We start from the raw sequence: 13,001 nt of genomic DNA on the forward strand, positions 1-13,001 counted from the left end.
GGGCAAGGCCTGGAACTTATCAAGTGACTTATTGATAACCTCTATCATGAAATTCACGCCTAGAACTTAAACCCATGACGGGCATGTTGTTAAGTCGTGCGAGTTTACGACTGTATCAAGGCAACCAAATTACAAGTGCAGTTAAGAGAATATACGTATTAGGGATACATCCGTTTGAAAGAGACGTGTAGAAATTGTGTAGAATATGGCAGGACTCTCAAAAGTTTGATCTCAAATCAACAATTACTCTTGAAAAGATTGCATGTTTTCACTTTACTAAAGAATTTTCCGCGTGAATCAGTGCACTGCCTTGCTGGGAAACGTGACACTCAGCTCAGAGGCTTCAGAGGGTGTCCATGGGTGCAGCAGCCGAACGATGTTTTATTCGATTTAGACAATTTTGTGGTGTGTATATGTATTTCGGTATAATTAATTCTCAACGTTCGCAGTAAAAAGAAAACTTACCTACGCTTGGCTACAGCGCTTCATATTGAGTGATGAAGGCATTGTATTTCGGATTACTTGTTCCCATATATTGCCCAATGTTCGGTCATTCTATTCACTGTGACGCTTCGGTAGCAGATTGAATTGATTGATTGAAACATATAATTGAAATATCGTTGAATTTTATCTTTTGATTTAATGTCAAGAGAGATAACTTATATGAAAACGGTATGAAGTGAAGCGTAGTAAGGCAACAAAGATACTTAAAAAAGTAACAATACAATCATAAAACTTCATTGATAAAAGAAAAAATGTCAATCCAAGTTTTTTAAACGCCTGACCCTTAACAAAGAAATCCCAGTACCTTTCAGATGAAACACAACATGAACCTAATACTACGGACGTCCTTCCATGCACTCGACGTCCTTCCAATGTCCTTTCAATTGTTTCCTTCGCTTTGGTTTCGAACACTCCACTCCAAGTACCACCTCTTGGTGACAGCATAGTGCAGGCATCAGATTGACTTCATGTAATAAACGAACTACCCGTCAAACATGTAACACGTCGATAACGAAGCAGAAAGAAACAGGATATATCGAGGGGCAAAATAATAATAAAGAATAGAAAGAAAAAACCGGGTTGGCCAGCGAATAGCGAACATTGGAAAAGTAGTGTACTGAAAAAAGTAGAAGCGGACAAACCGTGCGCTTGCACCAGCCGACAGCTTGTTAATTGAAGTGTCATTCTAGTACGGACTTTGATTAAGCCGTTTTAGCGCGTGAGCTCGTTTAATTAACTGCTGGGTTGCAGTTGTTCGTCACGGTGAGTGCGTGACGCTAGCATGTAGGGGGAGAGAGTTTTTTTTCTCTTCATATGTTACTTTTTTTCTTACTTCTCTATGTGTGGCATACGTTATTGCATTCAATTATGTTAAGTGTTATTTTTCTGGAAGCGTTAAAAGTATATGTAAGCTGTTGAGTGACAAACGCATGTTGATTGCTTCAAACTTGGACGTCAAGCTTAATTAGTAAAATTACTTTTCCGATGAATAAAAGTAGAAAGAATGCTTCCCGACAGACTGCCAGCTAGTTAAAAAGTGTTGATATAATTAAGGCCTATTTCATTCTACTTCTGATGTTTGACAATTTTTTTGCAATTGATAATTCTGTTAATTGTTTTTTTTTATAATTTATTTGTATTTCTCTCAAAATGTACACCAATGATAACATCAAATGGATCATATTTCAACGAAAATTTATATTTTTGTGGTAGAAGCCTTTATTTTTTCTTGAAAATACACTTTACTATAATGTGCAGTGAGCTGAATCAACTAAAAATAGTAAAACATAGTAATTTTATATCACTATTCAACTTAATTTCTTTGTTCATTTTTTCAAAAGATAATACATTTTTTCTCATATTGGCATGACAATAATTTAAAATTAACTATAAATGTACTTAAACTATGAGAATGAGAATGAGAATACCAACCAATTCTCAAAGCTTCCTCTCGACAGCGCACACATGAAACAGTAATAAAAAAAAGAAAAATAGAGAATATATCATTATTACTTAGAATAACCATGAAATTGTCAAAACGTTACGGTAAACGAAAAAGATAAATATGGCAGACATTTTACCAAATAATGTGTATAGAAACAATACAGATTTTCAGTACACCTGCATATCCAAATCACATAACCAAAATAAACACAAATACAAAACTCTGTTTGTTTTCAACGTAAAGCTTAACACAACACAAAAACAGCCATTTTCAAAATCAATAACCAATGTTAACCAACCATGGACCATACAAAAATCCATCACAGCTCTTTTCCATCCCTTACCTTCAAGAGCAACGATAGTCAATACACACAAAAAAACAAACATCAGCAACCCATTACAACCTATTTTTAACATACGAATTTTATTGTTTTAAATTGGCATCCTGGCGGCATCCCACCGCAACGCTTCAGATTGTTTTTGTGTGTTCGCACATTTACCAATACAAAATCTGCACGATCGAAACCGTGCTGCCGCTTAGTTTGCTTTATTTACTTTGTGCCTATTTCCAGGCATCCTCATCTCCAAAATGCAGTTTTGATTGAGTTTTTTTAGATGTATTTACAGTTTATGTTTTACGGTTTACGATTCTTTCAGTGTTTTCCCTTTTTGATTTCAAGTTTTTGTTATTCTATTTCGTTTTCCCTCACAAAATAGTTGTCTCATGCACGTGTTACGTCTATTGTTACAGCAAATGGTTTGCTTACTTGTTCGTCTTAAAAATGGCCACCTATCTTACCTTACCACTATGGTGTACACTTATCAATTGAACTACTTATGTTCTATCTTATTTACAGGGATTGTTTACTTCCTTTGCCCACTCTCAACTACCTCCGAACAAAAACCGTACGAAACACTTGCAAAACAAAACACAACACAAAGTTTTAAAACAATCTAATTAACAGCTGTAACACATTACTACTACATTGTACATCTAAAAAGCGGCATTTTTCGGCGTCACTGTTCTGCAAGCTTCACCTTACAGGCTGTCCAACTGTGTGCAGTGTGCACGCTTCCATTGTTGAAATCTTTCATCCGTCAAGGCATTATTCGTTCGTTTGCGTTGCAGCCTCTACCTTCCGAGGAGTTGTTTTTAGTACGCTATCGCAATAATGAGACTGTTGCGTGCTTTTCTATGCCATTTCTGAGCTGTTTTCAACTTTGCACACGCGCGTGCCAGCTTATATCTTAATCACTTCCTTCAGGTTGTACAGTCAGGAGATGCCGACGCGCAGCGAGTACAGCAGCACGGTGCAGATCGTACAGACGTAGAACGCAATCCAGCCCACCTTCACGTACGCTCCGACCTGCTTCGTGGCGGAGGAGGACGATGTAGGTGATTTGTCCGCTAAAAAAAAGGGAAACGAAATTGAATTAGTAGGGTTCAATTGAAAAATATAAATATTTTCGATCCAGAACAAAGGAATGTAGAGAAAATAAATAAATCAAATACACAGACTAAATACCGAGCTGGATGTCATGATATACTCCATACCAATCTCAAGATTGACTTCTAATCAACAGACTACACAAAATACCATACCAAACATGAAAAGAGGAGCCTCATACCCGATCTTTCCGTCCGCTTCCGAAAGCCTGCTCGAACCGGAAATTCAAATCATAAATACTACACCAAACAATGTTTTTCCTGCTTCATTTATTTGATTACACCGAGACTCGCTGCCCCTTTGCAATGAACTTCAAAGATACTCCCCCAAGACATTACACTGAACCCTTCGCCCGACCCTCTACCCACTTGTCTTGAGATTTGGTCGGCACGAAGAAACTGCACAACGAATTGGGTTCGTTTGTGGCCAAACTTATGATCCATAAAACTGGCCAACTCTACCCTTCGAAATGTGTATTTCCGTCATCCGGAACCGGTCGGTGCGAGGGCTGCTTCTTTGCCCCCCTTTTCCTCTCGTTACGGGCTGGTCAAATATCATTCTAGGGATAGAATTCAGTTGTTGAGATGTCGGTCAGCAGTGGCTAGCGCATGAATGGTATAATTTTCCACCGAAGCTTTGTGGAAAAGATGCCTCACCAGGCACCAGTCTGATCGGAAGCGCCCGTGCAAAGCAACCCAGTCAGGCAGTGAAAATTTGTAAGAAAAACGGTGGTGGGTATGTGTGTGTGATTGGGGGCGCACTGGTTGAATGAGTTTCGGAACTGCAGCTTTCGGTTACTGCTGGGAAAGGTTTATTAGTTCTTTTTGCAAAGGGGAAAGATGGGTATCCTGCACCCTGAGTAGGATTGGAGCACAATTCCAAGGCAGTTGGGGAGATGGGTAGCTACTAGGCTTAAATTTGCTGCAACCGGGAGTACCGGCTTTCCGGTTCGGGGTGGAGGCAAGGAAATAAAGGGAGAGCACTTTCAGCCAAACCGAATGGTTTCCTGCCTAGATTCCGGAAGGAAAAAGGGGTTATATCATCTGAAACCCGCACCATCGGAGTTTGTTTCCCTAGCTCTCAACTCCGCTTTGTTTCCATGCCGTAACGCAGTGCAAGGGATGGTTTTTGACGGTCAGGGAATAGGAAAATTTTGTGGCTAGGCTGTGGCTTGGTAGAGGGAGAAAACCGGACGAAATTGGAAAGATATTCAAGCGATCGAAAAATGATTGCTGGACGGAATATTTGGACCAAGTTTGTTTAGCAGCTTTTTTGGGACACGGCGTGGAAGAATATGAGGACGGGCTTCTTAGGGAGTATTCAATGAAGAATTGAACTAAATGCTCTTTGCCCTCCAAAGTAACATCGGTATCTGAAAGACTTTCAATCAATTTTCTGCAAAAGGTAGACAAACATACCATGAACGTTTTAGATTTAAAATAGTTTTAGAATACTCTCAATCTTTTTCGCCGAACTAATACAATTTACTAATAAATGAAGATCTGCTTGTGAACTTGTACTAGTTATAGCAGGAACTTTAAAACATGATTGGATTACAGTCCTATGCCAGAACATTCGCGACAATGTGCGGGTCATGAAACCTATACCGGTTCACGACTTGTTGAAATACTTAATCGATTCCTAATCTATACCATTCTTGGGACTGATTCGACTTCCGCCATTTTCCCGAAATCTCTCTCTCTCTCTCTCTCTCTCTCTCTCTCTTTTCTTGAAACAGATCTAGAACCCAAGCCAGTTCTTGGACTGGTTTCAATACTGTAGCAATTATGGATCTGTTTACAATCCTATACGAATTCTGAAGATCTCCCTGCGCTCATACTAGTTCTGGAGCTGATTCCGACCCCAAAAAGGTGCTGCACACATCACAAATTCGGACAGGACTTGGAACTGATCCCGAACCATGTAGGGCGAAGAACTGATCCTGAGCCCATGCAAATCTTGGAACTGATCGAAAACCCAATTCAGTCCAGGAACTCATCTTGAAGGCCCATTGGTTCTTAGAACCTATACTGAATCCATGACAGTGATGGCACTGATTCTTATCCCATGCCAATACCTAATTCCGATTGAATTTCGATTTTGAAACAGATCCTGGACTTTTTCCAGAAGGTTGGATTGTTCAAAGCGCACTACTTTTCAATAATTTTATAGCGAATACATTTCTAAACTTTTCCGTTAAATGACGCCAAACAGGTTTAAGCCACAAAGTTTGCCACCGTTATTTTCTGAGCAAGTCTTGATCTGAACCGTAAAAAAATCGCCACAAATTGTCCCACTCATCTTCTTAACTCGCTCGGCCGGAAACGATCTGCAAGCACGCGGTAATGCATCATCGAGAGCCGGTAAAAGCATACACACTTGCAAACCACTGTACCCGAGCAAACTCGCTTTCACCACTTTCGGATGGTCGACCGGAGCAAGTACGGAAACATGAATTATTGTGACCATTTTTCACACATTCGCTCCAAAATGTCCACCGCCCTAACCCAGCCACGATTTGCTCCAAACATGTACACGTTTGTTTGGCGTAAGATTTCGCATCCCTGCCCAGAAAGCTGGTAAAAACTCAGAAAACCCTTCCAGCGCGGTAAGTGGCACTGGGTACATTGTGCGCCCCAAAACCACGCACGACTGAGCAGCAGCAGCAGTAGCACTAGGACAACCATTCGGCATCCATTTCCGGTAATGATTTATATTTAATATCTTTCGCTCGGGCATCTACCGGCAGACGGAAGTGGACCTCCGTTCCGTGCCATGGCGTGTGGTTTGTAACGCAGGGAAGTGCCCACAAATTCGGCACTCAGTGTATGCACTTTCCCTGCGGGCACACACTCGGGTGGGGATAAACGGGATGTGCCAAATTTTGCCAGAGGTTTTCTGGCCAGAGCCAACGGCCGCCGGAGCTGCAAAGATGGATGTAGTTACGGGGTGACTCAAGAAGGACAGACCCGTTTCGCATATTCAGCTCGGTTTGATGCAATCCCGCTGGTGGCGTTGGTGAAAGCAATGCTTACTTCAAACTGGGTCCCAGAAACTCTACACACTACACCACCATTAGCTGTGTGTGAAGAGCCGCCCTGGAGCGTTGCTGTACGTAGCTGCGATGGGGTTTGGGGTTTTGTATTAACATACTTCTGTGGTTGAATTTATGAGGCGATAAAATGCAGATACGGCAAAACACGGAGCATCCGAGCTTCGTGCCCGGTGGGCTTACTATCGCTTTCGATTGGATGTGTTTTACAAGCTCTAATCGAGCGGCACCCGGGCAGCGAGTGATAGCACGTTGAGCATACGGGCATTAGCAACCATTCATGTGTGAGTTTTTGTCTAAGAAAGAGCGACAAATCGTTGCGCTTTGAGGGTCATCCGGAGTGGATCTGATGCAAAGAACAAAGAACATTTACGGGAAGGAGAGTTGTGCAGACAGTGGGGCGTGATAAAAGAAGAGGGAACTCCTTTTTATGCTGAGGCAAGTAATGGCGTTATGAAAAACAATAAAATCATGTGAAGATGTTCATGATTGTCATTCAACGCAGAAATATTAAAGGAAAATATATAAAAGAAAACAATTTCATCATTAAAACGTAGCTACCATGACTAAAATAGCCCTAAAAAGCAATTAAAAATTAAGATTTGCATACTTTCAGGCGCTAATTATTACGGATTATGGGGCCCTTTCCGTTGTAAGTTCTTAGGATAAATTTCAGCCTGTCAGCTGTTTGCATTGTCTAGCAGTTTTCGAGCAGCTTTCTAAGTTGGTTGAATGTACAGGTGGGCTTATCACAAGGTGTATGAATATAGAAGACCGATTTTTATCGCTTCTGGTTCTGAATGAAGATTTTAAGAGTGTTTTGTGTATTCGTCAAGCCTCAAGAAAGCTTGCTTGAACAAAAGTTTTCACCCATCCTGTCAAAAAGTGATATTCAAATTTGGTTTTAAAAAACATACTATGAGACCACCTGGACTACATACACTTTGATTCTAGATTCCACCACGTGATCTCTTTCATGCACCTTGCGGTAAATGTAAACAACACCGTGTTTTCGAGCAGGTACTCGAATCTAATTCTAGCTTTGAGGCTAGAATAATCTAGACTGAAAATTGCAGGCAAGTTTTTTGTGTGTTTTTATATGGAGTGTTTACATGATTTCAGCCTCCAACTGTCAAACTCCATACAAAAAAACTGACTAGAATCGTGAAGGGCCCCTATGATTGGATTGAATTTAGTTACTAGTAAAGGTCAGATCATAAAGAAAGGGAGCAGTTTGAGTTTCATTCAGCTTTTTCATCCTAATTTCTCCTTTGATATTTTAATATTTTTGGCTTTTATACATTGATATCACTGGCTTAATTGAAGCTTTATATTACACACTTTTGCAGTTCAAGTTTGTAGACACTATCTCAATTAATTCTGCATGGAAATCGGTTTCTGTATCCTCATTTGCCAACTTAAATTTATCTATGTAGGAAGGCACTGAGATATTTTTGAAATCTTAACAACATTGTATTAAAACTGACCTCAGCCGCTCAAGGGATCCTATGTAAGGTTACATATATTTATTGTGATATTCGCACTGCTTGTTAGTAGCCGATTATGGTTTAATAATATAGAGATGGTTGACTTTTATATTTATAAAACTAATAATATTTTTCATTCGTTGGTTTGTTCCCTAACAAGTATGAGAGTTTGCTAGTAGTTATTTACATCGTATGTATTGCATGGGAAAAATGTAATAGTTTAGTGAATTATCAATGTAAACATTGAAGTACTGATTGTTATTGATATTTCTGCGTTGCTATTGTTCACGCCCAAACATTAAGCGGAGGGTTCGCCAACGCAGAGTGGCGTTGTTGTTGGTTTTGAACTTTTAAAACAAGCAGACGTGCTGAAGAAATAAACGCCACCAGAAAGCCAATCCCGTTTGGTACCCATTTCTCGTGTTCAAGGAAAGAATATCGGTCTTCCTCCAGGCTGAAGCCTCTACAAGGTTTAGTTCTTTTTCCGCTGGTTTGTTTTTCCACCAGGTTGAGACCTCAGCAAGCCTCAACTCTTGCTCCTCGCTTTCTCATCCCTATTGGGGCAGTGCTGTCCCCAATAGCTACTTTTGAGAACTCCACTGGTACAATGAATAAAAAAAACAACTATAGACTTTGTTCTGCAGGCAAATTAAAAATTAACTCTAATTGCCGGTACTAAAACAAAATAACACATTTATGGATCGAACATGCCAATTAGTGCCCTCATTTTCAAAGGACTCTCACTTTACCAATCTGTCCAATTCGGCAAATAAACAGAAAGAGAAAATATAATCCCCGCATTGCAAAAACAGCGCTCGTCTGAAAGTATGCAACCAGGCGCTACAAAACAGTCTTCCCCGCTCCAGTATTCTTACCTTTGTATCCGTTCACCGTTAAGTACATGTCGCTCTGATCGGGCTGATCACCATCGTACACGGTGTGCTGATAGATTTGGTTGAGATTGTGGCCGCTGGACGAGCCGGTCGCCAGTATCCTCGGCCGGTCTTCCTCCACGTACCATTCGCTGCTCTCGTCATAGATCCGGTGTATTGTCGCTTGGCATTTGAGCTGCAAAAATAAACACCGGAAGAGAGGTGGGGGGCAGAAGTAATCGTTAAATAATTGTGCTCGTTTGTTTTGGGCTGGAGTATCCCGAAAAGGGGAGGCATTGGAATTGGAAAAGAAATATACACTAGAGAGAGAGAAAATTCGGTGCAAATAAACGGGTTTTGTCTATTTTGCCCGACTGTGTTTGTCCGTTTCAGCACCGATTGTAGCTATACCGGACTTGTTCCGGGCAGCAGCATAATGATAACAAAGAAGCAATTGCCGATCAGCAGGAAGCAGCAGCTCCATAGCAGATGCCAGTTTCCGGTGTTCCGTTGCACTTGTGCTAAAAATCCAATCCTTTAGCAATCTTACGAAACAAGGTGCAGAGGGGTCTGGTCGGGACGGAAAGCCAGTGTTGCAAAGGTCCCCCGAGCGTACGCCCCGGGTTTCGTAGAAGAAAAAGCGTACCGGAAGGAAGTTTGCTTCACCCTTGCACCCCGCCCTGCAAGTGCAAACGGGCAAGCTTCCGGTTACGGATGTACCCGTTGTTTGAATCAATTAAACTTTTAATTAACAGCATTCGTTCTGCTCGCATTGAGGGAGCTGATTATTTTTACTCCTACTTTCTCGTTTCCTGGTCTCGGTTCAACCCTCTCACTAGTCTACGTTTTCTATTCGTCTGTTTGGCAATGATTTGTGTGTTTTACTCTGTATATGTGTGTGTTATTCTTTTTCTCTTCGTTTTGCTCGACTCTCCGGGCTAAAACTCAAAGTGTTTGTCTTTTAAGAATTAAACCAACCGATGGAAAAGATAGAAAAAAAAACTCAGATAGTGCCCGCTGTCTCAGCGGAAAGGAACCGACCCATGTAACCTCTAATGGTGGACGCGGAAGCTGTTCCTCTCTGTCAAACGCCCCTTTCTTCACTTTGCCGAGGCGGTTTGATTGTCACCGGCGAAACATAATGATAACATTCTGCAACGCCTGACCCTGACGGCGTGCGGCGTTTTCCATCAAGCTTTCTTCGCTGTGCAAGAAGTTGCACCGCCAACGTCACCTGTGCTGCCGATCCCAGCTTTACCGGAAAAGATTTGTCTTCCGGCGATGGGATCCTCCCGGATGGGATCTTTTGTACCTTTCGGGTGGTGTTTTTTTCTTTTTCTTTTCCTTCGCTCTCTATCTCTATAATTTACCTTTTTCCCGTTTTCTTTCCCCGTTTCTTGTCATCCTTTCCTCCCAGGGAGGGTTTTTTTTCAGCATGATTAACACAAGTGCTAAATATTAATTACAATCTTCAGCCAAGACTTAATTTTTTGCTGAAGAGATTCTTTTGTACAGACTTTAGTGCAGCTGGAAGTGATTACAGAAAAAGGTGGACTTTTTTTATACACCGCACCAGCAGGTAAAACAAATTAAATAGTGATTTTGCTTGCAACTTTTTCGGCTTCATTGGTACACAACGAAATAAGCTTTCCCACAATGTTGTGTGATTTACGCTTTACTATATTACCTTGAGCTTGCCCTTGATGAAGTGCGCGTGGGCAACGAGAATATTGATGCCCAGGATGGAGGTCTCCAGCCCCGTGTGCGTATCCTTGATCGGTCGGTACTGCTTGTAGTACTGTGGGATGATCTGGCGAGAGAGGAGAGATTCATTAAAATCATTAAAGTATGCAAAAAAAAAGACAAACTGTTGTAAAAGCATCAAGTATTTACTTTCAATCAATTAATATGATTTCTTGTTTGTTGCTTTTAACCGGATGAGCCCCCGTTTCGGATTCACTCGAATGATGTACAAGCTTTACTTGGAAAAGCTTAAAATGTTGAAACCCATTTCCATTTGCCACCCAGACTGACTAAAACTCAATTTTCCCAAGAACATCGACAAAAGCCTTTTCAAACGAACTCATCCAACCCGGGAAGGGTGGGGCAATGAAAGCTTCGTCATGGTGTACGATGGCGACCAATAAAAACCGTCTCCACACACACACACACACACCTATCATGCGGATGGTTACACGAACACGGTGCGTTTACTCAGAAGTCCTCCCCGGTGGGGGAGCAGGAAGATGAAAGTGTAAATTCAATTTCCCCACCGAATGGGATGTTTTTTTTTTTTTTTTTGGATTTTGTGGCTTCAAACCGCAACCGTGTTTGACGTCTCGATCGGCTGGGCCCGGGGAGACCAATCGCCCCCGTCCCGATTCCTTCACACTCGCAGTAGGAAATGGATGAAATTACGAAAAATTCGATTTCCATCCATCGATGGTGGTGGTGGTGTGAAGGGGTGGATGAAATGGAGAGTTGCCAGCGGCAAAACTGATGATTCTCGATTGAATCGTTTGCTTTTCATCACTTCACGCGTTTTGTGGTGAACAGCGGGGCTTGAGGTGCGGCGTTTGCGGCGGTGGGATGATGCTTTTTTACCAACAAATTAGAGCGCCAAAGAGGGAAGGCGAGACAACAAAATGGAGCAGCAAAAAAACACATGAAACACGTGCCATTGAAAAGGATTTATCTTTAATCTGTGGAGATTTTCCAATGAAACGCAGGCGCCGGAGCGTTTTGCGGTAAATTAGTACAAATCGGATTGTATTTAAACGTCTCACCGGAAATGAACGGATTCGCGGCGTGGCACGAGCTTTCGCCCCGAAACCAGCAGCGAAACACACGCGTATCCCTTTTTGTGCGGTACAGGAGAGGCACGTTTTTATGGCATAATTCTTCACTGGAAATGTGGTAAACCCCAAAGCCCACGATCTATGCTTTCCCCTTTCGCTTGATGGCGCACACCAAAAACACAGATCCGTCCAGCTCTCCGCTTGCTCGCTCGCGGCGATGTTGATGAATGCGTTTTTGCCGTAAATCAATAGACCGCATGTGGTTCGGGGGCAGGGTGGTTGGCAAATATGTGATTTGCACCCACGTCCCCCCCCCCTCCTCACTTTCCGCCTGCGCCTGTGGATGGGAGGGAAGCGCAATAAATCTTACCGGTACGTCATTAATCGTCCACGTCAGATTTGCCGGCGGTTTAGAATTAATCGAGGTGCAGTTGCCCCGCAGGATGTCGCCCGGCCGGTACCGGCTCTGCAGGCCCGTTATTGATGGTTTTTCCGGCGGGGGTTCTGGGTGGTGATGTTGTGGGGTTGTTTTTTGTTTTTGTTACAGCCGCATATTCCCCCGATTGACAGCGATTGAGATGAAGGGTAAAGAGATAAAAAAAGAGAAAAGAAGAAGTGTTTTATTAAATGATTAGCGACGCACGGATTATTGCGCTTTGTGACGTAGTCGTGTAACAGTGAGCCTTTTTATTATGTTCATTGATTATTGTAAGATTGAAAGAGGATTATTTTTCATCCCTTTCCTCAATTGACTGTACATCAATCGATTAAATAATATGTGTTTTTACTACTATTTCAAATTTTCACCAAGGTATGGAGCGCCTGAAGATATGCAATGGAATTTTATAACGTTTGTGTAACGTTTTAGCAACATGACGGTCGTGTAAATTAATAAAAAAAATGACAATGGTGTTATTTATGTGATAATAGCATCAAACAGTATTGGTTTTATTATGTAAAAAAATAATCAGTTAAATATAATTTTTGCAATTGCAATTTGCATACTTTTAGGCGCTACAAAGGTGTTGCAACGATCAAGTGCCTCATTTACAAATTGAACAAAAAATGTAAAGAAATTGTTTTAGAAGTTTTCTTATTCTACTTACCTATGACCTCCATGTCACCCGAAACTATCATGGTGTGGAAGGAGGGCGCATCGGCCGACACCTCGCAGCTGTACTTTCCCGAAACATTCGTTTCGAGCGCCTTTATAACCACATTGCTCTCGTTCGATAACGATCGCTGAAAAGAAAAAGATGTTTTACGTTCAATTTAACTTACTCAAAGGTTAAACGATGATGAGAATTATATTAAAGCTTGTTTAAATTTAATCAGTCCGGTTTTTGGCCGTGCATGAGAAAGCCGCCAAGTAAACAGCCTCCGCCAGACCTCAAAAC

The 13,001-nt window shown here is 41.7% G+C and overlaps 1 protein-coding gene across 4 annotated transcripts in view; it reads right to left on the reverse strand.

The window, feature by feature from the left end:
- Positions 1-1,998: 1,998 nt before the first annotated feature.
- The window catches only part of LOC120958429 (uncharacterized), a 47,083-nt gene continuing 36,080 nt past the window's right edge, over positions 1,999-13,001 (reverse strand). For all 4 annotated transcript variants that reach the window (XM_049608718.1, XM_040381248.2, XM_040381249.2 and 1 more), the window contains exons 4-8: positions 12,711-12,846; positions 11,975-12,108; positions 10,494-10,616; positions 8,810-9,002; positions 1,999-3,355 (exon numbers count right to left, since the gene is read on the reverse strand). In XM_049608718.1, the coding sequence (XP_049464675.1) occupies positions 3,222-3,355; positions 8,810-9,002; positions 10,494-10,616; positions 11,975-12,108; positions 12,711-12,846 (720 nt within the window). In that variant the 3' untranslated portion in view covers positions 1,999-3,221. The remainder of the gene's footprint in view (positions 3,356-8,809; positions 9,003-10,493; positions 10,617-11,974; positions 12,109-12,710; positions 12,847-13,001) is intronic.

The sequence above is a fragment of the Anopheles coluzzii genome, chromosome 3 (assembly GCF_943734685.1).
Source record: "Anopheles coluzzii chromosome 3, AcolN3, whole genome shotgun sequence".
Lineage (NCBI taxonomy): Eukaryota > Metazoa > Arthropoda > Insecta > Diptera > Culicidae > Anopheles > Anopheles coluzzii.